The 26,839-nt window shown below is 36.6% G+C and overlaps 5 protein-coding genes and 1 pseudogene across 5 annotated transcripts; 3 read left to right on the forward strand and 3 right to left on the reverse strand.

Annotated features, from left to right (window-relative positions):
- The first annotated feature begins 1,911 nt into the window (after positions 1-1,911).
- On the forward strand, positions 1,912-5,735 carry LOC147274580 (nucleolar protein 56-like). Its single transcript, XM_086256681.1, has 8 exons — positions 1,912-2,267; positions 3,027-3,241; positions 3,402-3,559; positions 3,733-3,920; positions 4,021-4,273; positions 4,517-4,665; positions 4,772-4,906; positions 5,156-5,735. The coding sequence occupies exons 1-8, from the start codon at positions 2,063-2,065 to the stop codon at positions 5,503-5,505; spliced, it is 1,653 nt and encodes a 550-aa protein (XP_086112807.1). The 5' UTR covers positions 1,912-2,062; the 3' UTR covers positions 5,506-5,735.
- An 815-nt stretch (positions 5,736-6,550) lies between these two features.
- Positions 6,551-9,709, forward strand: ADK1 (adenylate kinase 1). Its single transcript, XM_086256326.1, has 6 exons — positions 6,551-6,818; positions 7,735-7,880; positions 7,990-8,109; positions 8,236-8,403; positions 8,664-8,753; positions 9,414-9,709. Exons 1-6 carry the CDS (start codon positions 6,701-6,703, stop codon positions 9,513-9,515), a joined length of 744 nt encoding a protein of 247 aa, XP_086112452.1. The 5' UTR covers positions 6,551-6,700; the 3' UTR covers positions 9,516-9,709.
- A 726-nt stretch (positions 9,710-10,435) lies between these two features.
- On the reverse strand, positions 10,436-14,779 carry LOC147274582 (Zn-dependent exopeptidases superfamily protein). Its single transcript, XM_086256325.1, has 11 exons — positions 14,627-14,779; positions 14,277-14,412; positions 14,003-14,081; positions 13,679-13,881; positions 13,451-13,520; positions 12,452-12,559; positions 12,116-12,271; positions 11,728-11,901; positions 11,402-11,476; positions 11,185-11,325; positions 10,436-10,949 (listed from the first exon to the last, which is right to left on the reverse strand). Exons 1-11 carry the CDS (start codon positions 14,721-14,723, stop codon positions 10,728-10,730), a joined length of 1,461 nt encoding a protein of 486 aa, XP_086112451.1. The 5' UTR covers positions 14,724-14,779; the 3' UTR covers positions 10,436-10,727.
- A 1,874-nt stretch (positions 14,780-16,653) lies between these two features.
- Positions 16,654-19,458, forward strand: LOC147274583 (O-fucosyltransferase family protein). Its single transcript, XM_086227710.1, has 6 exons — positions 16,654-17,376; positions 17,753-17,921; positions 18,057-18,146; positions 18,276-18,559; positions 18,652-18,910; positions 19,019-19,458. Exons 1-6 carry the CDS (start codon positions 16,688-16,690, stop codon positions 19,247-19,249), a joined length of 1,722 nt encoding a protein of 573 aa, XP_086083836.1. The 5' UTR covers positions 16,654-16,687; the 3' UTR covers positions 19,250-19,458.
- On the reverse strand, positions 19,406-19,894 carry LOC147274584 (cytochrome P450 736A117 pseudogene; annotated as a pseudogene).
- Positions 19,895-20,208: 314 nt separating this feature from the next.
- On the reverse strand, positions 20,209-22,245 carry LOC147274585 (cytochrome P450 736A117-like). Its single transcript, XM_086256307.1, has 2 exons — positions 21,168-22,245; positions 20,209-21,090 (listed from the first exon to the last, which is right to left on the reverse strand). The coding sequence occupies exons 1-2, from the start codon at positions 22,119-22,121 to the stop codon at positions 20,470-20,472; spliced, it is 1,575 nt and encodes a 524-aa protein (XP_086112433.1). The 5' UTR covers positions 22,122-22,245; the 3' UTR covers positions 20,209-20,469.
- Positions 22,246-26,839: the final 4,594 nt, after the last annotated feature.

Consider the following 26,839-nt stretch of genomic DNA (forward strand, 5'->3'; position numbering starts at 1 on the left):
GAGGTTGTTCATTGAGTAACAACTTCCTAATCGGGCCTTATATTGACTGAACCCAAGTTTGTCATGGGGAGGCACTAGGTTTCATTAGTTACCTTTGGGTTTACAGATATTATATGAAATAAAATATTTAATTTTTAAAAGTATTTTCCTTTTCATAAAAAAAAAAAAAAAAAAAGGATCTTACATATATACTGAAATTTTTTCTTGAAGATGTTCCTCAATAAACACATATTTGTTTTTACTGAATGCATAAAAACTGCTTTTAGTTATTTGAAAGAATTTTTATACTACTAGTAAAGCGCGTTTGATATGCCTCATTTGGGTTAGGATGGACTCTAATTGTATTATATTGGACTAAAATTATAATATATTGAAGCATGGATTTAAATTATTTGTATCTTAGGAAAAGGTAGCGTGAAAACCCTTTTTCGACTTAAATTGAGATGGTGCAATACCAATAACTACTTGTGAAGTACCATGGAATTGGGGGCACCACACCAATACTCATTCTCAAACAAACTATTCATGACCGGACCAACAAAGCGATATGCATTTTGAGAATGACGAGACATTCACAAGGGAACAAACAAGTAGAAAAAATGTCGACAAGAAAGGCTTTGCTAGCTTTATCATAACATAACGAAAAGAATGAGAGGCCGAAGGGTTGTCATTAAAAATAAACCAAAATAACCATAAATGGAATCCAAAAGAGCATGATTCATGAAGAATCTGTTGTAACTAGTTAACATGGTGAGTAAGACAAAAAAATAAGGGCAAAATGGGCCGAAATAGATTTTGACATCCATCTTGCTTAGTTGTTTGAAAGTGAATATCGATGAACATGAGCAAGAGCTTAACTATGGATCCGAAAAAAAGAGGTAGTTGCTACAATAATATAATATTTTAAGGCAATACATTCCAATTCATTGTAATTTTACACAATCTAGTATAGTTCAGTCCAATTTAATATGGCGTAACAATTCCTAAATTCTGATGATGGATTTAGTTTGTGGCAGTTAATGATCAATTAAGTGATTTAGATGCACAATCTAATGACACAAACATTTTGAAAATTGAGATTTGAACCATTAACAATAAACCGACCATGCACCACTATCATGAGACCAAGATATCCTTAGTTCATTTAAAAAATCTCAAATTTTCACATAGTTGTAAAAGAGAAATGTTATTCACTTTCTTCACCGACCTTCTCATTTATTAATTTTATTATGCAATATAAATTCATGATCGAAACCGTTCATTTTTTGATCTAACTATGAAGATATGTTTGCAAAAAATTAACTGAATCGAAAATCGTTTGATTATGTAACAATTTGATTCATCATTTGTTTATTTTATAATGATTACATGACCAAACAATTTTCGTTTCACTTAATTTTTTGCATAGATAATTTTCAAATAATTATTTAAAAAATAAACAATTTTGATTATAAAAATCCATTATAAAATGAGAATAATAGAGAAAAATATGATTGTCCATCGATAATGAGGGCTGCCTGCCTCTTTTAATTCACCTCCCCTTGGTATGGGCATTCCAAGAAAAAGAAGTCTTGAAAGACCTAATTTCTTGAACTACCCGACCATTAAAAATATGAAGCCACCATGGAGTATAGTGTAGCAGTTGAGTGAAAGAGAATTATGGGGATCACCTTTTCCCGTCCTACAATCAACTCGAACACTCAAGGGATAGTAACCTAAATTGGATCAGTCGTAAAATATGTTGCTACCCAAACATATCTATCATCCCCCACTAGGCCAAGCTCACCACACGGGACCCACACCTCTTCATGTCACACACCAACCGTTGGATTCACCAAGCCCGGACTCAGTATACACATCGAACGGCCCAGAATGACTCACCAACACATACATAAACAAGCCCACTCTTCCTCTCTGAAAAAACCCTAAACCCTAACCCAACCTTCAAATGCGAGCATTTCTTCCTCGCTCTTTCCACAGCCGATTCCGACAGTTTTAGAGAGAAAGAGAGGGTTCCATTAATAAAAGCTGAAGCTTTATACGCCGCCGTTTCGAGTGCTCGATGGCACTTTACCTGCTCTACGAAGCAGCTTCTGGTTACTCTCTGTTTCAAGCTCATGGGCTCGACCAAATCGGCCAGAACACCGAGGCGGTTCGGGGCTCTGTTTCGGACCTGAACCGGTTTGGGAAGGTGGTCCAGCTCACGGCTTTCTACCCATTTGAGTCGGCCCTCGATGCCCTCCAACAATGCAACTCAGTCTCTGAAGGTAGAGAACTCAACCTTGCTTTGGGTTTCTGTCTTAGTTCGTTTTAGCTTTGCTGATATATATATATATATATGTTGATTAGGGTCTTTTCATTGATTTCGTTTCTGTTTGATTCTTAAGTTGCCTGGTCATGGATGCTCAAGTTTGAATATTTTTCTGTTTGTTTAATGGGAAAATGAAGGAAAATAATTCATGCACGTATTAGTCTTTTGTTTTGTAATTTTGACTGTTGCTGCATTCGTTTATATACTGTTTATGCGTTCAATTTTTAAGAAATGATGAGAAACTCGACCCAGCTTAATTGGTTAGTATATTGCCTGGTTTTACTTGGTTGTTAGTGCTTCATATGCTTGAAAAAACATGTGGAAAGGAAAAGTGGACTACTTAAAAGACTATAAGATATCAGACTATCGGAACTTTGAATTCTACTTATTAGGTTGTTTTGGTTTACGATATGGAAAGCTTAAATGAGCTAATTGTGTTAGTCTAAAGAGTGTTTTGTATTTTTCAGGTACTGAAGATTCAATTTTTTGCCTTCTCTCTGTCTCTCAAAAACTTGCTACCAATATCTTGTTTGGTGTATTTGTAATTTGAAATGGTTTAGTAAATAATATAATTTACTACAAGGTTGTTAGTTAAAGTTTACTTTTGCATCTCCCGAAGAGCTTGGTGTATTTAAATGCAGTTATTCTTTGTAAGTGTAGTTTTCTTTGGTTATGTCTATCAAAGGGTTTGTGCTAATTAGTTGTTGGATTTCAGGGATTATGACTGATGAGTTAAGGAACTTTTTGGAGCTTAATCTCCCAAAAGTTAAGGAAGGTAAGAAGGCAAAGTTCAGTTTGGGAGTAGCTGAACCAAAGATTGGTTCTCACATCCTTGAAGTGACTAAAATTCCTTGCCAAAGTAATGAGTTTGTTCTTGAGCTGCTCCGTGGAGTGCGAGATCATTTTGATAGGTTCATCAAGGACCTTAAGGTTTGAATTCTTCTTATATACACATCCTTTTTTTTTTTCCTTTTCATTATATTATGTCATTAGGATTTCTCTTGGTATTCCTTTTTTGGGTTTAACTTTTTTTTTTTTTTCTATCTTTCACATTTTTGTTTTTCATTCTCTCCTCACCTTCTCACCTTAGCCTGGTGACTTAGAGAAAGCCCAGCTTGGTCTAGGGCACAGTTACAGCAGAGCCAAAGTCAAGTTCAATGTTAACAAAGTTGACAATATGGTGATTCAAGCAATCTTCCTTCTAGATACACTTGACAAGGATATCAATTCCTTCTCCATGAGAGTCAGGTATGATAATGCCATTCATATAGACATGTTATATAGTCAGTAATTGAGATTAGGATTGATTATACCATTTCCTAAACATTTTAACTGGTATACCATCTGGAAGAACTTGTTGATTGTGGGAAGACAAAAGAAAATAATATTTATGGGTATTTTTGTTTATCACTTATCTGCAGAGAGTGGTACTCTTGGCATTTTCCTGAGTTGATGAAGATTGTCAATGACAATTATCTTTATGCTAAAGTTGCAAAATCTATTGAAGACAAGTCAACATTGGCTGAAGACAAACTTCCAGAACTAACTGACATTGTTGGAGATGAAGATAAGGCAAAGGAGATTATAGAAGCTGCCAAAGCATCCATGGGTTAGACTTCATAATATATTCCCTGTCATTTATATAATTTTCTAACAATTTATCTGTTATTCTAATTGTCATTTTTGTTTTAATTTTTTTTTTTTTGCAGGGCAGGATTTGTCTCCAATTGACTTGATCAATGTTCATCAATTTGCACAGAGGGTGATGGAACTATCTGAATACAGGAAGAAGCTTTATGATTATCTGGTTACTAAAATGAATGACATAGCACCCAATTTGGCCTCTTTAATTGGTGAAGTAGTTGGAGCTCGTTTGATTTCTCATGCTGGTAGTCTTACGAATTTGGCTAAATGCCCTTCTTCTACTCTTCAGATCCTTGGTGCAGAGAAGGCTCTCTTCAGGTGCTCTTACTTGGCATTTTCCTCAATTGCTTGTAAATTACTACATGATAGGTGGTTCACTAAAACGGAATCCAGTTGTTCTAATTCTATTAGTTTGAAATACTCATCTGATGGCCTTAAAATAGTAGTTGTCATTTAAGAATTTGTTACTTTAGTGTATTCTCCTGATAAGAAAAAAAAAAGAAAAAAAATCCTCTTGATTGATTATAAGTCTTTAGATTAACTCAATTTTCTTCTTCCCAGGGCATTAAAAACCAGGGGAAACACACCCAAATATGGACTGATATTCCATTCATCTTTTATTGGTCGAGCATCTGCCCGGAACAAGGGCCGAATGGCTCGATATCTTGCAAACAAGTGTTCTATTGCATCTCGCATTGATTGCTTTTCAGGTGACTTCTAACTGTCCTCAGACAATATTGTCTGTCCTACTTTTCTTTCTTATGCATTGCAGTTTATTCTGCATAATTAATGTTGTTGTGACCTTCTGTGATGCAGAGAGTAGCACTACTGCTTTTGGGGAAAAACTCCGTGAACAAGTTGAGGAGCGACTCGACTTCTATGACAAGGGTGTTGCCCCTCGTAAAAACATTGATGTTATGAAATCTGCAATTGAGAGCACTCAAGGCAAAGGTGCATAACCAAGCGAATATGGTGCTTTTTTTCATTTAACATCAATCCAAAAATAGGAATATAGTTTATGGTTAAATGTGATATCTGTCAATGATACTATATGAGGACTGTGATGATCCCTTGCTTGTGCTTCATCTAGTCATACTTGATTGGACATGCCATACCTGTGATTTGGAGTAGAAATATTGGTAGCTTCGCCTTCTGTGTTGTGTAATTTTGCATAGTGTACTTGCCATGTAACTTTTGCAGATACAGAAATGGAAACAGAAGAAGTGGCTACTGAAGCTTCAGGGAAGAAAAGCAAGAAAAAGAAATCAAAGGGTGCAGCTGCAGAGAATGGTGATGAACCAGCTGCCATTACAGATGGAGATGCCACTGAAGATATATCTGAAAAGAAGAAGAAGAACAAGGACAAGCGAAAATTGGATCAGGAGGATCAAACCATGGAGGATGCGACTAATGGACATGTTGAGGAGGATGGAGCAGCCAAACAGAAGAAAAAGAAGAAGAGTAAACATGAAGATGGAGAGGATCTACCGGTTGCCAGTGATATTAAGAAGAAAAAGAAGAAAAAATCAAGAAGTGAAGACAGTGATTAAGTTTTCACGAGTTTTATGTGTTTTCAGTGTTTGAGGCTCATGTGGATATTTATCTGGGCTGCTGCCTTTATGTGGTTTTGATGATGTCTACAGCTTCATAGTTGTAGAAATGAGCCCCAGCTCCTTATGTGATCAATCAAAACCATGTTGAATACTCAGCCATGTAGTAACTTTTCTAGTTGCACTTTAATCTGAATTTAAATTTATTATCAACATCGGTAGTTTGCAGATTTGGCTATGGTTATGATATTATCATATTATAGTCGTGCAGCCAATTGAAATTGCAGATCTCTGTTGCTATTGGCAGTGGTCTTGTTCTCTAAACCGGCTTTTGTTTTTGTTTTTGGTTATGTGCTTGTGGTTATCATGTGATCACTTCATGCTTGACACATAGTTTTGTTCAATGGATGCATTTTTATTCGTGGATGCGACTACTTTTTTCAAAGTAATGGTATCTTGTTAGATTATGAATACAAATTGTATTTAAACAAAAGTCCAGTTATCAGATTATCAATGGCTAGATTGACTGTTTGGTAAGAGAAATTCTCTTGTTATGTATTAAGTGGACATGCAAGATGCAACAATGGTTGGGAGACTCTTGTTGATAATAAACCACCCAGAAAGATTGTGAAAGACAATGAGCAGGTTGTTGCTCCTCCCACCAACCACTCATGTCTCCTCCTAACAATTCCTTGCTAATTAATTCATAGGAAACAGAATTCCTTTGAACAAAAGAAAAAGTGTTAAAGGTGTGATTCTCTCTCTTTTCTTTACTTTGTTTTTACTCCCCCCACCCAAATTGACTATTCTTTATAGTTTATAGGATAGGCCAGATTACCCAATGCAAATATGAATTAAGAAAAATAATCACAAATTGACTTTGTTTTTGTCGTTTTGACTCTTTCTAGAGCAATGCCCAAATTACCCATTCAGATTTGAGAGTGAATCCAAGAGTACATGGGCAAATAAGTCATTTCCAACATGACCTGGTAGGTAATAAAACGGCTGTTTTAGGAGGCTGCTTGAGTTTGAAGCATTGGAGGGTCCGAAATCCGAACAAGTACAACAACCTCACCTTAAACCTTTCCTTTCTACATCCCTCTCTCTCTCTCTCTCTCTCTCTCTCTCTCTCTCAGGTCTCTCAGTCCTAATCCCAGAGACAGAAAACCCTAACCCTAAGCTGAGAGAAACAGCCATGGCGAGCAGCTCTGCAGCACCGAATTTGGAAGACGTGCAGTCCGTCGATCTCATGACTGAGCTCATCCGTCGCATGAAATGCGCCACCAAGCCTGACAAGCGCCTCATTCTCATCGGTGACTCCCTTCATATTCATGCACTATTATATCTTGTATATACGTATGCGTGCATATATAGTATGAGCTTAAAGCTTTTATTTTTGTTCTTAATTTTGGGCCAAGTTTGGTTTTAAGAACCACTCAGATCCGAGAATTCGATGCGTTTGTGATTCAAAGTTTGATGCTTTTGTGTTTGTGTCTGCGTTTCTCATTGTCTACTTTGGTGGGTTCTGATTTCTGACTGAGATGTCCGTGTCCCCTCGATTTATTGTTTTACTCTGATTGGTTACTCAGAAAATGTAGTAAATTATATAATAAATGGAAAAAAATTATGAAGCACATAAAAAAAATTAGGTGAAAAGGCTTGACTTGGTTCGAATTTGTCTTTCAGTTATGTGTTTCTACAAGAATTGTAAGAACAAAGAAATTTAATTTTGTTGCCCTTTTTCTCTCTGTACTTCTAAAACGAAATGGTGATTGGGATTTGATGGTTGGGTCCAGATTCTTTTTCTTTTTTTAAGCTGTAAATGGATGGGGTGGTCAATTGTCTATTCATCTCTCTCTTTCTCTCTTTCTATTTTATCTCTATTCTGCAGTACAATGCCGAGTCATTCATTCCCAAAGGATGTCACGCTGATGAATTCTGGCATGCCCGCATGCTAGCCGTTAATACATTGTATACACATGTAGGTATCTGTGTGTGTATCAGTGTGAGTGTTTTAAATTGAGATCTTAAGAAGAAAATAGGGAAAAACTTTAGAGTGTCTTCCTTTGTTGCTTCCTACAGTGATGATACATGAAGTAGTAATTTTGCCGAGGCTTTAAGAATGTTTGTCTCACAGTTTGCTGGGCCTCCATCCAAGGAGTTCTTGCTTTATTTTCCTGGCTGTTTCCATCATTCCATGTGTGTAATCATAAAAATTGTTTGGTGCAGGCCCACCTGGGTCAGGAAAAGGTACCCAATCACCTATAATTAAGGATGAATTCTGCTTGTGCCACTTGGCTACTGGTGATATGTTAAGAGCCGCAGTTGCTGCTAAGACTCCTCTTGGAATTAAAGCTAAAGAGGCTATGGAAAAGGTAGCAACTCCTCTTTGTATGTTGTTTTACTATAATATATTTTTTCTTGTACTGTGTTCTTATATCTCACCATAAATTTCTAATAGGTAATAATGTAACTATATTTCAGGGAGAGCTTGTTTCTGATGACCTGGTTGTTGGAATCATAAATGAAGCAACAAAGAAGCCTTCATGTCAGAAAGGTTTCATTCTGGATGGTTTTCCGAGGACTGTGGTTCAAGCACAGAAGGTGCTGCATTCTCTGGCATCTGGATATATGTTGCAACCAATACTGCTTGAGTTTCTTATGTAAAGTAAGTTTCTTTAGTTTGTGTGTCCTTGTGCTCTAACAATAAGTTTATATTCCTTAATGCAGCTAGATGAGATGCTGGAAAACCGGGGAGTTAAAGTTGATAAGGTGCTCAACTTTGCAATTGATGATGCAATCTTGGAAGAGAGGATTACCGGTCGCTGGATACACGCACCTAGTGGTAGAACCTACCACACGAAATTTGCACCACCCAAGGTTCCTGGTGTTGATGATGTAAGGAGGCAATATCTTCTTCTTCTGCTTTTTTTCTTTTAAGTCTTTTGGTAAGAGAAGATAAGAATATTAAGAAAGACGTGCAAGAAACTTTGGCTAGAAAACAGCATAACAAAGATCTTAAATTTTTTGTAGCTAATTAGTCTACAAGTGTGTATCAACCTGCTTGTTGTAAGCAGAGTATGCATGAGCTTCAATTATAGTCTTAGATGAATTTGTGCTGAAAAAACATGGTTTCCTTGTTTCTTGTTTTGCTCAAGGTAACTGGAGAACCTCTGATCCAGCGCAAGGATGATACTGCTGCTGTTCTCAAGTCAAGGCTGGAAGCATTTCACAAGCAAACTGAACCAGTATGCCTCTTCCTTATCTTTTCTTTGGAAAATTTTGGATGTGAAGAAAAAAAATGAATGAATGAACTATTCCTTATGTAAATTGTGCATGATCTACAGTTGGGGATGTAGTCATTTACTCCTTTTAGTGATACTTAGTATAGGGATGAAGTTTATTCTTTTATACTCTGGAATGGTGAAAATATTATCTAATGGACTTGCTTGCGCAACTCTGTTTTTGTTGTTCTCTTCTTCAAATGCCTTAGGTAGGGTGGTGATTGATGATGTTGTGTGCATGTGTTTTTCTTTTTCCACATTTTCTGTTTATGTTTTTCTCTTTTAGAACTTTAGTGAGTTATCTCTGATAATCAGAAAACCTGAGGCAGTAAGTGCGTGAAACATTAATAATTGGGATTGGTGGTACATAGTTGGGCAGAGATATCTCAAGCCACTATTGACGAACGTCTTTTATCTTCCGTTCTGTGATATATACAGTGTCTGGTTGATAACCTCCTATCATTTTTGTATTATTTGCTCCAGAGCAAAAGCTTCTCTGTTTTCTGTTGGAGTGTTAGAAATATGTCTCAACTTTCTTGTTTGTTACACCAAGTCACATTTTACATGGTTCTCCTTTTGCTTTTCATTATTTTCTGTAACGGGGTTCATTATTTTGAATTTCAGGTTATTGAATATTATTCCAAGAAAGGCAAGGTTGCTAATCTTCCAGCAGAGAAACTTCCCCAAGAGGTCACAACCAAGGTTCTGGAAGAGCTGTCTTCGTAAAACAGGGCCCCCCTTCCCCTTTAGTTTGGATTATTTATCCAGAAACCCTAGTTTTTTTTGTCATTTATATTCTGATATACAATTGAATCTGCTGATTTACTGCATATTTCATTGAATTTCAAACTGAAAAGTACCGGCTGCTGTCAACTCTTGAGAGTTTAATGAGAGAAGTAACTTGTCAAAATAAAATTTCATCTAGTGTTTGCTTATTAACTTGTGATAGTGCTTTTGTGGTGCTACTGAACCATATGGTTTATAATGCCAGCCTTTTTCACTGTGCACCGTTGCTTGTACTGCAAAGACTAATGCTGAAATAGTTTTACCATAAATTAGTTGGAATTCCCGACCCCCTTGAAAACTTGTAGCCGGAGAATGCTTAATACCACGTTTCTATGTTGTATAGATGAGGTAGATATTTTTGCTCCATGGAAAGCTGTATTTTATTGTCAAATTTTGATGAATTAGGGGTGTGGCTCAACTCAGTGTTTGTGTATACTGGTGAACTTGCTAGTAATCCATGCTTGTTACTGGTTGTACTGAATCATTAATTCCCAGTGTGCCCCTCCTGATACAATCATTTATATGAGATATATCCCAAATAATTTCTTCACTAACACAAGACATAAATAACCCAAATTCAGTATGTAAGCTGTAAACATTTCTCAGCTTTCATGTTATTTTTGTTTTTCTAACGGATAGGTGGTGAATGAGTTAACAATGTCAATGAATGGCCAAATAAATTAAAGCTCCACGCATAGGGCAATGCGTGAACCATTAAAAGAAAAGTACAGGGGATTCTCCAAAACCAAAAAGAAGAAGCACTTCCAAATTGAGTTTGAATGTGGCGCCGTTTGTGGCTAGTAAACTTGGCTTTGGTGGAACTATACAATGGCGTCATTTTTAAAAGATAATGTGCACTGTTTTGAGTAAAAGTCACATTTCTATATTTGAGTGACGGGCATGAGAGGCAAATAGGTGGCTCCAGTAAAATACTGAGTGCAAATAGAATTTCCCTACAGACTCTCATGTGCCTTGTATCCATTCATTTTGACCTAATGCCAATTCATCCAACATTTTTTTGCCCACTGATGGTGCTTATTACCAAGTCAATTACTGTGTTTTCATCACTGTCGAGAGCAAGACTTCACAAGAGCAACTAGCAGACTCCTTTCATCAGAACTTCCAAAGAAGATGTGGAAAGGAGGAGGCAGCCTACAGGTCCACTTTAATCTTTGCATCGAGATGAGAGAACTCCTGGAAATAGGCTTTGAAATGCTCATATGAATGCTTCACATCATCAACGGCACACATTTCTCGTATGCTGTGCATTGACAGTTGTGGTGCACCTACATCAACTGTACGTATTCCCACTCCACTTGCAAGAATGGGACCGATGGTTGAACCACATGCCATGTCATTACGAACCACAAAATCCTGCATTTGAAGTAAACGCTCTGATATAATCAATTCTTTATAACAACAATTCTCTCACAATAGATTGACCCCCAACCATTAACAGAAAGTGGGAAAGGTTTCAGTTATTTAATTTTCCACTTCCTTGCAATTCACATCACGTGCATATGCTGAATGATGTTTTACTTTATCTAATCTGAAATTAAGTACCTTAAATTTTTTGCAACCAAAATATCTAAAATAGGGAGAAGCTGACCTGGACAGGAAGGCTATGATTGCTTGCTATCTCCCTAAATATTAGGGAAGTGATAGCATTGGTTGCATAGCGTTGATTCGCATTGTGTTTGATCACAAGTCCCCCATGCAACTTGGGCTGATGATTGTCTTCATGTTTATCCTGGAAAGGATCCCTATATTAGTATGGAGCAAAAGTAACAGCACTGGAAAATTTATAATTACATCAAACGACCTACCATATAATTAGGATGTAATGCATGTGCCATGTCAGCAGATACAAGAAAGCTTCTCTGAATTGCTTTCTCAAGCAGCTGGAAAGAAATCAGTGCAGTGTAAACAAACAAGGTTTCCAGATGAAAACATAGTTTACTGAATGCATGTGTTTGTTAGAAAAAAGATAGTAGCATGTCATAAGGAACTGGACCCATTACTATGGTACAGTGTCTATGATTTGTACATCTAAATGAAAAAAAAAAAAAAAAAAAAGCAGTTACTAGTGAACTTTTTTCTATCAAAACAAACCCAATGCCATACAATTAAAAGGACATCAAAGAGTCACTACCTTAGAATCTGCGGTAAAGGAATCTGTAATTCGTGAAAGAGCATTCAACATGACTGGAGATCCAGCCCCTTGGGCTGAATTAGATCCAACCTCCTCATGATCAAACAAAGCCACCATTCTAACTCCAGTCTCATCCTCAAGGTTGCTTTCAGAAGATGTCGCATCTATCAATGCCTGGAAGCAAACAATAAAGCAAGAAATAAGAATCAGCTGCTCCAAATTGAAACCACAAGATAGATGATAGAATATATACTTTGTCTTATACACAAAGAAAAAGAAATATAAGAAAGTAACACTAGTGATGTACTGCAGGAAACACAACTATGAACCTACAATTAGAATCTTGACAGAAGAAGAAAGGCTAAAGAAAAAATTAAAAATTTCTTACCTTCAGAGAACAAAATGACATGCAAAGATTATCTAGCCGTCCTGAGAAAATAAATTCCTTTTTCGCACCAGCTACTATACTTGGTTGAGTATCACATGCTTGCAACTCAAAATCACATATACGTTCTGGTTCACATCCAAGCTGGTCTGATAGCAGCTGGAAGAAAGAAGATAAATACTATAATCACCAAAAAAGCATACCCAAAGCCGAATCTATCTGAAAGAGCAATAGTTGTCTTATTATGCCACCGACTCATTCATGTAATCGGAAATTAACCAAAACATCAATTGATCCTCCAACATCGAAACAAAATCCTAGGTTCCAGAATTTACTAACCTGTAATAGAAGTGAGTGATGGTTTGAGGTTGTTCTCTCATTAGATTTCTTAGTCTGAGCTTCAATATCAGCCTGACCATTTTCAGCAACCACTTTATTGAGCTCTGCCTGCAAAAATTAGTTTGTTGGGTAAAAGAAAGCCATATCAAATAGAAAGGAAGGCATATTGACTCTATTATCAGATAAACCATACGAGATCAAGAATCAGTTACTCCACTTTCAATGATTAAATACCGTGCTCATTGGGCACCTATATTATAAAGCACTTTTTATCAATACAGAATTATTAACTACATAATCAGTAATTATCTTTCCTAATCTAAACATGGCTTGACATCTTTTACTGGCATTTTTTAACAGGTTATTTCATATACAGACTTGCATGACTAATCATATGCAACCTTGTAACTAAATTGAATGACATTTGTACAAAATCAGGATCATTTTTCCACTATTTGTATAAATGGAGTGACATACAAAAAATAGTTAGTAATTAATTATATTACAAAAAACCAGAACAATCGGAGTTATGTATTATGGCAGATAGAATGATGTAGTTGTCTGGTGCTTAGGTTCTGCAAAATTTAGCCTTTTTAAATTCAATTTTGAGTATCGCACAGACAGAGTATGAAGCCATGGTTAGCTGTCCAGTGTTTATATACAAGTTCATCGAGTTGATTAATCATATAAGCATTCTTACTTTATAAAATGGATATCTTAATTCAGAAAATTAACCTAATGTGGCCAATCAAATATATGAATTGTAATACTGAAGAAGTAACATCATTGCATTGCGTGTAATCAGTTAGAATTTTCACAAGCTCACATGGTAGTACTAGAAGCTAGGCATTCAAGTCTTTTTTTTTTTTTTTTTCCTTTTTCTATGAATAATTTCCATCAATAGGAAAAATGTCTTTTAAAGTTTTAAGTATAGTTGCAAGCTTAGAAATTATGTTATGTTCTTAAAATTTGTCACCAGAAAGTGTATAAAATGATTACCTTGACTGCTGTTGCCAAGACAGGAAGAAGATGACTCTGTGTATTCACCTTAAATCCATCTTTTACATCCCTGTAAAAGGACAAAATGAACATATAGATTTCTAATCAAATATTTTCCGAAGGTGAGAGAACACCCTCATTCAAGCAAAGAAAAAAAATACCAATGCATATTTCAGTCCCAATCATAAATCATTCAACAACCAATCATGTGAAGCACAGAAAGATTACCTGTCTAAATGAATTGCCAGAGTAGGGATCCGCATTATGGGCTCCTCAATTCTAACAAGTTGATGCGAATAAGAAACAGAACCGTCTTTTTCGTCTCTTAATACCACCCTTCCTGCAACCGTCAAGTCACGATCGAACCACGTATGCCACAAGCCACCTCCATATGTCTGGACACCCACTTCCAAGTACCCACCTTTAGCTACCTGCACAAGCCGCCCACATTCCAAAACAAAAGTTCAAAGCTTTCCCACATTGTGTCCATTTCTTCATCAACTCACTTGCTTAATATTTCAACTCAATTCAGATACAAAAACCACATATTACCTTGGTCACAGGTTTCAATTTGAGACAAGGACTATCAGTATGAGCACCAACTATATGGAATCCATTTCCGGCAACATATCTAAACACAAGCTCCACAATATGAGCAAAGAACAAAATAACACATAACAAATATATATCTTATTTTTAGCTATCCCAACAATTAAAACCGTAAACTTAAAACTTCAATTCCATTTCTTTTCCTACAACTTCTTAGAAACAAAACTGAGCTGAATTCAATAAAAACAAGCAAGCTCGAATTTAAGAAGTCTCGTACTTTTTACCGATTGCGAAAGCGACGATGGTGGAGTAGTTCCTGGTGAAGAAATATCTTTTGCCAGCTTCCAATTTCCAATCCTCTCTCTCCGAAACCTGCTCGTACCCTGCGCTTCGCAGACGCTTCTTTGCCTCATCTGTAAACGAAGAAACCGAAGCAGATAACAAAAAGTAACGAAAATTTGATTGATAACTGGTGAAAAATGAGATTCAGATCTTCTCGGAAATGAAGTACGAGTTTTTCTTTCTTTTGTTAGTTCATTCGGGAACTTTCTCGAATTCTCGGGAAACAAACAGGAAAAAAAGAGCAAGAGATAGAGAGAGAGGGAGAGATAGATGAAGGAGATTTACCGACGGCGTGGAAAGCAGTTGGAGAAGCGTTTAAGAAGTTGATGAGATCAGAGACGACGACTGAGCTTCCTTCACAGTTTGGTTCTTGCTTTGCCATCTCTGCTCACTCTCTCTCTCTCTCTCCTGTTGTTTCCTAATGTTACTTTCTCTCTCTCAGCTTCAGCTCTTTTTGTGCTTGGTATTTAAGCTTTCAGCTTTTATGGGCCTGCCGTTCGATGCCTTTGCCGCTTTGCGTGAGATTTACTTACCGAATCTGCCAACTTGGTAGGATATGTTTTGGGCCGTACGGCCCGTACCCAAACTGACCCATTTATCATTTTTAACGTGCATTATCTCCATTCTTTTTTCTCTTTAATTCTTTATTTTACTTTTCATGGAAAATTATTTATTTTCTTTTTTGGTACCCAAATTATCTATTTTCTTTGAATGCTTCTATTGTCACCTAACTTACTCACCTCTTTCTTTTTCCCCTTTTTTAACAAAGTTTTTAATTATAAATTTATCGTTTTGTAAAATTGATATTTAGAAAATGGTACATGTTATCCTTACACCGTCTGATCTAGTGCACTAACATGTCAATTACTATCATGGGTTAAGATCTGGAGTTTTATGGGTAATTTTACCTTTTAGAAATACTTGTTGTGGGATTAAAAAGTAAGTTGTGAGTGAGGTGAGTATAGTGGGGATAAACTTCATTTTATTTTTGAGATTCTAATGGATTTTAAAATAATTTTAAATCTATAGAAATCTAGGTGTATTAAAAAACTTATTAATTTTAAAAGATTTTATTAAGTGGTGAATTTTGATGGATTTTGTTCAAAAAACAAAGGTTATGAGAATTCTAACTTTTCTCCCTTAAATTTTGATGGATTTTATAGAATTCAACAAGAATCCATGGAATCCAAATATACAAGAGACCATAACTCCTAAAGTCCATTAAAATTTCGATTGAATACACTCCTAAGTGAAAAAAAAATAATAAGAGTAGGATAAGTAATGAGCTTGAGTAAGTAAGAGTAGGTAGTAATGTACTAAATAATATAATGAGTACATGGATGCTTTTTGTTTGAGTGGTAAAGAGTATTTATTTATACATTCGACTTTTGTAAAGGAAATAAAAATTATTATTTTTTTATGGAAAGGGGAACAAACTAGAACAGATGGATTTAAAGAGGCTTGGACTCGTAGGGAAAAAACAAACTATTAGTAAAACCTTACCATTACCTATTTTTTTTTTTGTTTGATTAGTTACAAGTACGTTATTTTTGGCATAAATTATGTAAGATTTAGGAAACTTCTAACTATGAAAGTACACCAATGACTTGTTTATTCCATCAAGGATAAAAGATCAAGTGGGATTTGTGAAGAAAAATATGATCTATGATCTATCATTGTGAGCAATGCTGGTGTCCTTTAGAATCAGGAGGAGTCTCTTTAGTCTTTACAATAGCAAAGATCGAGTAACCTTTGATTCCATTAGGTATATATTTAAGCTTCCAATCTTGCTAAGGACATGTAAACCATCTTTTTATTCTATATAAACCAATGTGTCTTTTTCTTTTTCTTTTCTCACTTGTCAATGAAAGAAATATTCTTTAATTCACAACACAAATTTTATTTGATAAGTTATATGTATTTTTGCAATATGGACTTCCTAATGCGTTGCATTAGCATAGCTTTGTTTCACTTGGAGGGCAATTTCGACCATGTAAAACCTACTCCAGGGAAAATACTAACGGAAAAACCGTCGACTTCTCAATGCGTTGCGTCATTTGACCAAAACACCCTTTACTACCTTCGCTCTCTCACGGCTCTTTCAGCTGTAAGAAACCAAGGGCAAAATAGACATTACACAAAAGCAAGATTCAAGAATCAGCCTTATAGAACAAGCCTCCTCTGCTTTCTCTCAATTCTCCTTCATTTTCCTTCGCTTACTTCTTTCAAACCTCTCACTCTTCCCTCTCTCTGTCTCTCTCTCTCTCCAAGAATTGACATCCAAGATTTGCAGAAAGAGAGCTTCAAGTTGCAGGGAACACCATTAATGGTAAAGCTTTTGCTTCCATGGCAAAAGCAAGGAACATGAAGACCTCATTCTTCACAACAAACCCATCACCATTCTTCCACTTACTTCCAGCTTCTCCACTCACCGCCCTCCTCTTCTCAACCAAAACGACTCGTTTAAGGAACCCCAACAAGCTCTGTTCTCCTCCACTCTCTCTCCCAATCTTCTATCTTTCGCTCATATTTTCCATCACTTTCTTGGGAATTACCATCCTCACCCTCATACCCTCTTTCCGTGACTCCTTTCCCTGCAACTCTCATTTCTCTTCACCATCTTCATCAACAACACCATCTCCCACGTCCCCATACTCTCCTCTCCTCTTGGCCTCGCTTTACTCCTCAGTTTCAAGCACCAATGATGAAGATGATCACCTAAGACTCTCAGAAAGTGTGATGGTGCCATTGCCGGCTCATGGGGTTGTTGGGAACAATCTTTCCGAGGCAGAGAGGGAGTTCTGGAAGCAGCCGGACGGTGAAGGCTTCCGGCCCTGCTTGGATTTTAGCCTCGGGTACCGGAAAGCTTCTTCCCGAGTTTCGAAGGAGAGGAAGAGGTTCTTGGTGGTGGTGGCTTCAGGAGGGTTGAACCAGCAGAGGAATCAGATTGTTGATGCTGTTGTCATTGCAAGAATTCTTGAGGCTGCATTGGTTGTGCCAGTTTTGCAGATCAATCTGATTTGGGGAGATGAAAGGTGTGTGATTCTTTTGTTAATTTTGATCAATTTAATGCAACTGAACATTATTAGTGTGTTTTGATGTAAATAGCACATGGATTTTATTCCATTTTATCAGCCATTTCTGGGTTATAATGTGTTTCACAAGAAAGTCCTCATTTTCTCATCAAAGAAGCATAAAGTACTTGTTTTTGGCATCATCTAGATTCTAGTATGCTGCTTTTCCTTCTGTGTATCAGTTTCTTTGGTATTTCCTTTTGAAATAGTGGTCTCTGATAATAACTCTTTGAACACCATCCAAAGAATTGTTCAACATGGTCTCATTGTTCTGCCTTGATGATTGGTGTATATGGAATTCGATGAATTAATGGATGTGTTTGTGTTGGAATTGCAGTGAATTCTCAGATATTTTCGATGTGGCACATTTTAAGAGGACTCTACAAGCTGATGTACGAGTTGTATCATCTCTTCCCTCCACACATTTGATGTCAAGACAGACAATTGAAAACAAGATTCCACAAGATGTTACACCGCAGTGGATCTATTCCAGATACTTCAATCAAGTAAGGGAATCTTTGCAATGAGATGCTTGTTTGGAAGCAACTAAAAAATGAAATAATACACCTATAAATTTAAAGCAGTTTCTCAGTGTCAATGAAAGTAAATTTATAGTTAGATGGCCTTCTTGTGTTATGCAGCTGAATCAACAAGGCCTTCTTGTGTTAAAAGGGTTGGATTCTAAGCTCTCCAGGAATCTCCCCTCTGATCTGCAGAAGCTTCGATGCAAGGTACACTAGGAAATCAATCACCACCATCAGATTCAGATCAGAAGGCCATCATTTAATGATCTATATCCTACTACTTGCTATGTTCATGCGGTCATTGTGATTTGCTCCCATTTTCTGTTTATTGTTCAGGTAGCATTCCATGCACTAAGATTTGCAGCACCAATTCGACAACTTGGAAATCTACTAGCAAGGAGAATGTGGATAGAAGGTCCTTACATTGGACTCCATCTCCGGCTAGAGAAAGATGTGTGGGTCAGAACCGGATGCCTCACCGGTTTAGGCCAAGAATATGATGAGATCATCACCAAGGTTCGGGAGTCTCAACCCGAATACCTCACTGGACGGTTGAACATGACCTACACTCAGCGACGACTTGCTGGACTCTGTCCCCTAAATGCCTTAGAAGTAGCAAGGTATAATAGAAATTCAGAATTGTCACTTTATATCACTTTTTGTCACTTTATGGTTTTTGGAGCATGGTCTAAGTTGTGGTGTGCAAATGAAGGCTTCTGAAGGCTTTAGGGGCACCAAGAAGTGCACGGATATACAGTGCAGGAGGTGAGGCATTTGGGGGCTACAGGGCTATGCAGCCACTTGTGGCAGAATTTCCAAATTTGGTGACAAAGGAGATGTTGGTGCGAGGCGGAGAACTCTCTCCATACATGAACAAGTCTTCAGCTCTGGCTGCCATTGACTACATTGTCTCTCTGAGCAGTAATGTCTTTCTACCTTCCCATGGTGGAAACATGGGCCGAGCAATGCAGGTGTGTCTTAAAAATGTGATGCATCTAGCATTACTCATTGAATTAGTCCATTTTGAGTTCATTGATTGATATATTTGTTAAATGTGCTTTGAATTGTGAACTCGACAGGGTCACCGTGCCTATGTGGGACACAGAAAGTTCATAAAGCCGAACAAGCGAGCAATGCTACCTGTGATTGAAGACGCCTCCATTGGTGAAGCAGAGTTTGGAAGCATCATGAGGGAGTTGCATAGGAAGTCTCAGGGGCAGCCTGAGCCAAGGAATTTCAGGAGAAACCGAGATGTGATTGCATACCCGGTGCCTGAGTGCATGTGTAAACACAGTACAGGCATTTTCTAGTGCCATTAATTGAGAAACAATGTATGCCAAGAATTCAATACTATCTAATCTGATTCTTCTTATTCAACCTTCTTACTCCAGCACACATTAAAGGACTAAAGGAGAAGAGTACATACAGCCAAATCTAGTACATTACAATACAATACATAGACTAGATTAAGAAAATGGAGTAGCAACCACTTTAAGAGGATATCTTTTACGTGTGGTTACACCAGATTTGCTCCATTTGAAATTGTGCACCAGATTTGCTAAAGCAATCTCATTAACAGTCATGGCAAACTGCATTCCTGGGCAGCCTATCCTTCCAGCCCCAAATGGAATCAATTCGAAGTCGTTCCCTTTATAATCTACATTACTATTCATGAACCTTTCTGGCTCATACTCCTCTGCTTTGTTGTATGACTTGGGATCTCTTCCAATTGCCCATCCATTTATCAAAACTTGTGTGTTGGGTTTAATGTTGTAACCATTTACTTTCACATCTTGGGTCGACATCCTCAGCCCTAGTAATACAAGTGGAGGATGTAAACGAAGAGTCTCCTTCATCACTGCCTTCAAGTAGTGCATTCCAACCAAATCATCCTCTGTTATTATATTTGTTCTGTTTCCAACTATTCCCCTTATCTCATTCTGCAATTTGTTCATGACCCTTGGATTTCTTAAGAGAGAATTAATTACCAAGAACACAGCTTTTCTATTTATATTAACTCTGTAAATAGAAAAACCAAGCAAGTTTTGTTTCTTTCTGAACCCCAAGGAAAACGTCCACAAAATCCATTTCATCATCCATAAAAAGCCAAACTGTTTAGCCACCTTGTCTGATTTAGCTCTCTAAAACCCAATTCTAATTTTATCTCTTCCCACTTGACTCATTTTTTTTTTTGTCAGACACTTAACTCAAATCATAATGCAGGATCATTATAATGAATAATTAATTAATTAATTTTGTATTACTAATTACAGTGCAGGAGGTGAGGCATTTGGGGGTTGCAGGGCTATATGCAGCCTCTTTAGGCAGAAGTCCTCAGAATATAAAATACATGTTTTATTCATAACCAAGCCTGCATAGCATATATAATACAATCTGATTCCTTTTCCTTCTTACTCCCACACACACACGAACCCATAATGCAGTACAGATATAATAAAAGACAACGAAGAATTAAAGCAATATTACAATCCCCATTACACATACATAGGATTAAGGCCATACTCATTACTCACGTTTTGTATGGAATTGGAATAGCAACCGCTTTAAGAGGATATTTTCTATGTGTTGTTAAACCACTGGCTTCAGTCATGTCTAAATCCTCTGCTCTTGCTCCACCAGGCAATTCCCAGTTGAACTTGTGCACCAGATTTGCTAAAGCAATCTCATAAGCAGCCATGGAAAACTGAATTCCTGGGCAGACCCTCCTGCCACTCCCAAATGGAATCAATTCGAAGTCGTTCCCTCTATAACCTACACCACTATTCATGAATCTCTCTGGCTCGAACTCCTCGGGTTTGTTGTATGACTTGGGATCTCTTCCAATTGCCCATGCATTCACTATAACTTGTGTGTTGGCTTTGATGTCGTAACCATTTACTTTCACATCTTGGGTCGATTTGCGGGGTACTAGTAATGTAAACGGAGGATGTAAGCGAAAAGCCTCCTTGATCACCGCCTTCAAGTAGTGCATTCCAACCAAATCATCCTCTGTTATTATTTCTGTTCTGTTTCCAACTATCCCTCTTACCTCTTTCTGCAATTTGTTCATGACCCTTGGATGCCTTAAAAGCTCAGACATTGCCCACTCCAGGGCTGTATACGTTGTATCCGTGCCAGCAAGAAACATATCCTACAAGAATTAATATTGATTAAGGAAACACACACACACACACACACACAAATACAAAGTTACTAATATATACTTACCAAGATGAGAGCCTTTATGGTAACTCTATCAATAGGAAAGCCAAGCAAGTTTTGTTTCTGAATCCCAAGTAAAACGTCTACAAAATCCTTTTGATCATCCCCCTTCTCAATATGAACATGGCCATCCATATGCTCTTGAACCACTCTCTCCAAAAAGTCATCAAACTGTTTAGCCACCTTGTCTAATCTAGCATGTAAGCCGTTGGCATGGCTCAACCAAGCAAGCCATGGGATGTAGTCCCCAATAACAGGAGCTCCTGCTAACTCCATAATCTCCCCCAAAAGCTCCAGAAACATTCTACCATCTTCCCCACCACTGTACTTCTTCCCAAGAGCCACTCTACTGATAACATCATTAGTAAGGGTCACAAACATTTCGCTTAGATTCACAACTGATGATGATGAGGAGGAGGACTGCTTTATCTTGGTAATCATGGAATTCGTTTCCCCTTCTCTCACAGCTCGAAAAGATTGAACCCTTTTGTTGCTTAAAAGATTTAACACACATATACTTCTCAGCTGCCTCCAATGCTCGCCATATGGCGCCGTTGCTACGTCTTTGAAATTGTAGGCAAGCTTCTTAAAGACGGTGGACTTGGGTCTGTCAGAGAATGTGAGGTCATGGGTTTTCATGATCTCGCGGGCAGCCTCAGCTGAGGAGGCAACAAGGACTTGCACGCTCCCGAAATGGAGGAGCATGAGATCAGGGCCATGGCCTTGAGCTAAGGCCTGAAGTGAGCAATGAGGGTTCAAGCCCAATTGGTGAAGGTTGCCAATGATAGGGAGCTTTGGTGGGGAAGGTGGTGGATTTAATGTTGGAGTAGTAGTGGAGGACCATTTGTATACAAGGATGAGGAAAATGGGCAGAAGAAGTAGTGTGAAGGATACAGGTTGCAGCAAAGAGAAGGATGCCTCAATATTCAGCTCTCGCAGCATTTTCAGCAGATTTAACATCTTCTTCTTCTTCTTCAGTTGTCAATCCAATCAGGAGACAAATCCTATATCTCTTCAACACTTTCAGGAAGGATATGCACTAACCAGAGTTAAAAATAGTAATATTTCTTTTGGAAAGCGTGGTTAGTGAAGCCCGAAGTGCTATATAGTTGATTTATGCTGGTCCATTTATATATAAGATCTAGATCAGAGCAACTGGGCTTTGCCACTTGCTGATCAACATTATTGGGATCAGGGGCGGAACTAGCTTAATTAGAGCTACCATGGGCTGTAGCCCAGGTAGCTTTTTTAGAAAAAAAGTATGTATTATTTATGTTTGTAGCCAAAAGTAAATGGCTGGGGCTATTCCAACCACCCTAAAATATTGAGTTAACTACCCTATGATTTTTTTTCAATTTTTTCTTATTTTACCTCTGCATTAAAAAATAAAAATAAAAAACTCCTATTTTTCTCTTCCTCCCTCCCTCACCCGATCATCATGGGTGGCCGACGCGACCCCACCCCCACCCCCACCCAACCCAGCGACGGGACCATTATGGGTATGCCTCCCTCCCCCTCTCTTCCCTCCATCTCTTTCTCTTCCTCTTCCTCCCTCCCTCACTGGACCACCATGGATAGCCAGCGCGACCCCATAGACCTCCAGATCGGTGGGAAGAGAGAGAAACGAAGAGAGAGAGAGAACTCCGGAGGGCTGGGGTTTGGAGAGAAAGAAGTGGCGGCTGGGGGTGGGGTTGGGGTTGCTGGGTATTCCAAAATTTATTTTTATTATTTAATTTTTTAGTTTCACAAAAGCAAAATAAGAATTATGGAAAAAAATTGTGTTAGGGTGGTCAACTCAGTATAATAGAGTGGTCTATATAACTCCACTCAAAGTAAATATATAGCCCACCCAATTAGGAGTTAGTTAGCCCAACCTATTTATTCTTAACCAAATTTTATTAGTCCTTAACTTCTTAAAATTAATGTTTCACTTGAAAAAAAATGAGCTAAAACTTAATAGATTGAGCTAACTAACTCTTAGTTGGGTAGGCTATAAAATTATAATTATATATTTTTGGGGGCTGCAACATAATTGGGCCCCCAACTTTCATTCACAACAATTGTGAAAAGCATGTATCGACCTACTTTTCAAAATTGTAGTGAGTCACTTAGAATAGTGAGTCACTACAATTTTTTGTTTTGATACCAAACACCAAAACTGTTGTGAGTGACCTAGAATTGTCATCCACAACAATTTTTGAGTGTCCAATAACAATCTTAAACGGGTCCTAAACCTATAAGTGGGGAAAGCATTTGACACATGAGCTTTGAAAAAGAAACTCACGTGTGAATTTTAATATTTTATATTCCAAATATGGTCTTTGGGTCACTATCTTTTTAGTTTTACAAAACAAAAAGATTGCCTACTAGAAATGTGTATGTGGTTGTGATTTCTATACGATCTCTATTATCTTATATAGCAGATACGCGAATTGTGATATTCCCATATTCTTTTCTTCTTCTTTTTTTTTTTTTTGAGAGAAAACTGCAATTTTATTAATGATGAATGTCCTCATACAACTATGACTCAAGCAATGAAAGCCCTTCCTCAGCAGCTAACCATACATTAAAACCATGGGCAGAACTAGCTTAGGGCTACCATGGGCTGTAGCCTAGGTAGCTTTTTTAGAAAAAAATATGTATTATTTATGTTTGTAGCCAAAAGTGTATATATATATATATATATTTATGAGAAGGACTTACCTGCAATGCAGGTATGCCACCTGCTATCCTCTCCCCCCTTCTCTCTCTATCTCTCTCATTCTCTTTCTCTTACTCTCTTTCTCTCTTTTTGTCTCTCTCTAATTGGGATAACACATATCCCTATAACAGAGACATGTAAGTTATTCTCTATATATATATATAGCCCACCTAATTAAGAATTAGTTAGCCCAACCTACTTAGCCCTCTACAACCCAATTTTAATTCTATCTCTTCCCACTTAACTCATTTTTTTCGTTAGACACTCAACTAACATCATAATGTAAGATCATTATATTGGATAAATAAATGAATACATAAAATTTGTATTACTTAAAGTGCAGGGATATACAGTGCAGGAGGTGAGGCATTTGGGGGCTGTAGGGCTATATGCAGCCTCTTTAGGCACAAGTAGGAATGGCAATAATCCCCATCGGGTTAGGTCCTCAACGGGGACCCGACCCTATAGGAGATGATTTCGGGGACAAAATGGGAATCGGGTTTCGGAGATTTATTTATCGGGGATGGCGCGGGGATGGTAAAGCCATCCCCATTCCCGACCAGATAAGCTTTATTTTTTATTTTTAAATAAATAAATATATAAATACATATAAACTCAATGTCAAATTTATAGCATTTTACTTTTTATTTCTAATGATTCTTTGTATTCTAGAAACTCTTAAAATTCCCACAAACATTAATTAATGTTCTTTGTATTATTTTTATGGAGTTATATGTAATAGAGATTATATTTTGCGGATTTGCTATGAAGCTTTGAACTTTATGAACTCTATTTTCTCGATCTATTGAAAAATATTTATATAATAATGTTGTTTTAGTTATAATATTTTAATGGGTGATTCGATATTAGTCCATTAAATTACATTCTTTTAGAGTCTAATACCATTACTCTTTTTTTTTTAATAGTTAAAGCCCATATTTAAAATCATGATCCACGTAAGATAACAAAATCATTATATATTAATACCCTTATAGGTGCTTTTGAAAGCTGCAGTGAATCACAGCAACAATGAATATTTTATTTTACCCATAATACCCTTATTGATTTCTATCATTTTTATTTGTTTATTTTAAATTAAAAAGTATGTCCATTATTAGTTATATTTTATATTGTGATAATTAATTATGATATTTTATTTGTACGATTAAAATTATAATATACCAAAAAAAAAAAAGTAAGCATACTTATTTAATAATGTTGTTCTTAAAAAAATTAATGCTAATAAAAATTTGTAGCCACAAATTTAAAAAACAAGTAAAAAAACATTTTATTTTTACAAAACAAATAAGTGAAAGGCACTTTCAGCATCATGTCCATTTTAGTAATTATACACTGTCACAACACTTTTATATTAACATTTACCAAACACTTTGATATTGTTTTTTGCACTCACAGCACTTTTGAAAACATAGTTTAGCAAACACTCAACTGCTTTACTTTACAACTGACTTTACTTCACAACTGTTTTTCCTCACAGCAATACCAAGTTGGCCCTTATACAATTTAGAAATTATGCCATTATGTAATTAATATTTCTTTTCAAATTGTCACTCTTTAATTGCCATTAATTCTTCAATTTTCCTAGAAAATGAATCCCCTAAAATTCATTAAAAAACATAATTTAAGGCATGTGATATACATATATATAATTAAGTCAAATAAGGAACCTACAACTAAGAATTGTTTGTAGGTTCATTATAATGTAGGTGCTTTAATTCATATAGATTCATTAATTTGTCTAGGTTATTATTACTAAAAAACTAGTAGGTGCACAAAATAAACATGAAAAAATCAGTAGGTCAGTAGGTGTACAAAATCAACACACAAAAAAAGCTAGTAGGTGCACAAAAGAAGTATCTTCGTTAATCTTATATTCTTTTTTGGGTAGTTTTCTATGATTAATATTATATAGATTTGATATTAAATATGATAAAGCAAAACTAATTTAAAAAAAATGTTCAAAGTTGAAACAAGTAATTAACAATAATATCGTTTCAACAAAAAAAATAATTGAAATATTATTAGTTAATAGAGATAAATAACATTAACTACTCCTAATATTACCTAAATATGGTAAATGGTATCTTAGGAAAAAATAAACTTTAGTTTTAAATTAAGCTGACTCATCCAACAATATAAGGAAAGTTGCTTATGTGGACACTAGTCAAAGGGTTAAACGTCCCAAAAAAAAATATGGTGGGTTACTTTTAGAAAAAAAGATGTCTCGGGTGGTTTATCCTAATTTACTATATTTTAATTGTAGTTAGAAAACAACTTTTTAAACCCAAAATATATTTATTAAATATAATAATTGACATGAGTTGTTTTAAAAATGATTTTTGGCATTTAAATAAAAAAAAAAAGAATTTGGGGATTCGAGGTGGGGATGGGGGTCAAGTCCTTGATGGGGATTCCCCGCCCCAATCCCTAATAATGTTTAATGGGTATCCGGGGCATGGATTCCTCGATAACTTTAAACGGGGATGAAAATGGTAGTGTCATCCTCTATAATCTACACCACTATTCATGAACCTCTCTGGCTCGAACTCCTTGGGTTTGTTGTATGACTCGGGATCTCTTCCAATTGCCCATGCATTCACTAAAACTTGTGTGTTGGCTTTGATGTCATAACCATTTACTTTCACATCTTGGGTCAATTTGTGGGGTAATAGTAATGTAAACGGAGGATGTAAGCGAAAAGTCAATACAATCTAATCTGATTCTTCTTATTCTCTTAATCTTTTTTTTCATACATTATTTGATTAACCAAAGTTGATTTAAATTAATTTTATGTGCTGTGCAATGTCACACATAGAGAGAGAGAGAGAGAGTACTTAAGAGAGAGGGAGAGAGAATTAATTACCAAGAACACAGCTTTTCTATTTATATTAACTCTGTAAATAGAAAAACCAAGCAAGTTTTGTTTCTTTCTGAACCCCAAGGAAAACGTCCACAA

This window comes from Dryas octopetala, chromosome 9 (assembly GCF_963921425.1).
Source record: "Dryas octopetala chromosome 9, drDryOcto1.1, whole genome shotgun sequence".
Lineage (NCBI taxonomy): Eukaryota > Viridiplantae > Streptophyta > Magnoliopsida > Rosales > Rosaceae > Dryas > Dryas octopetala.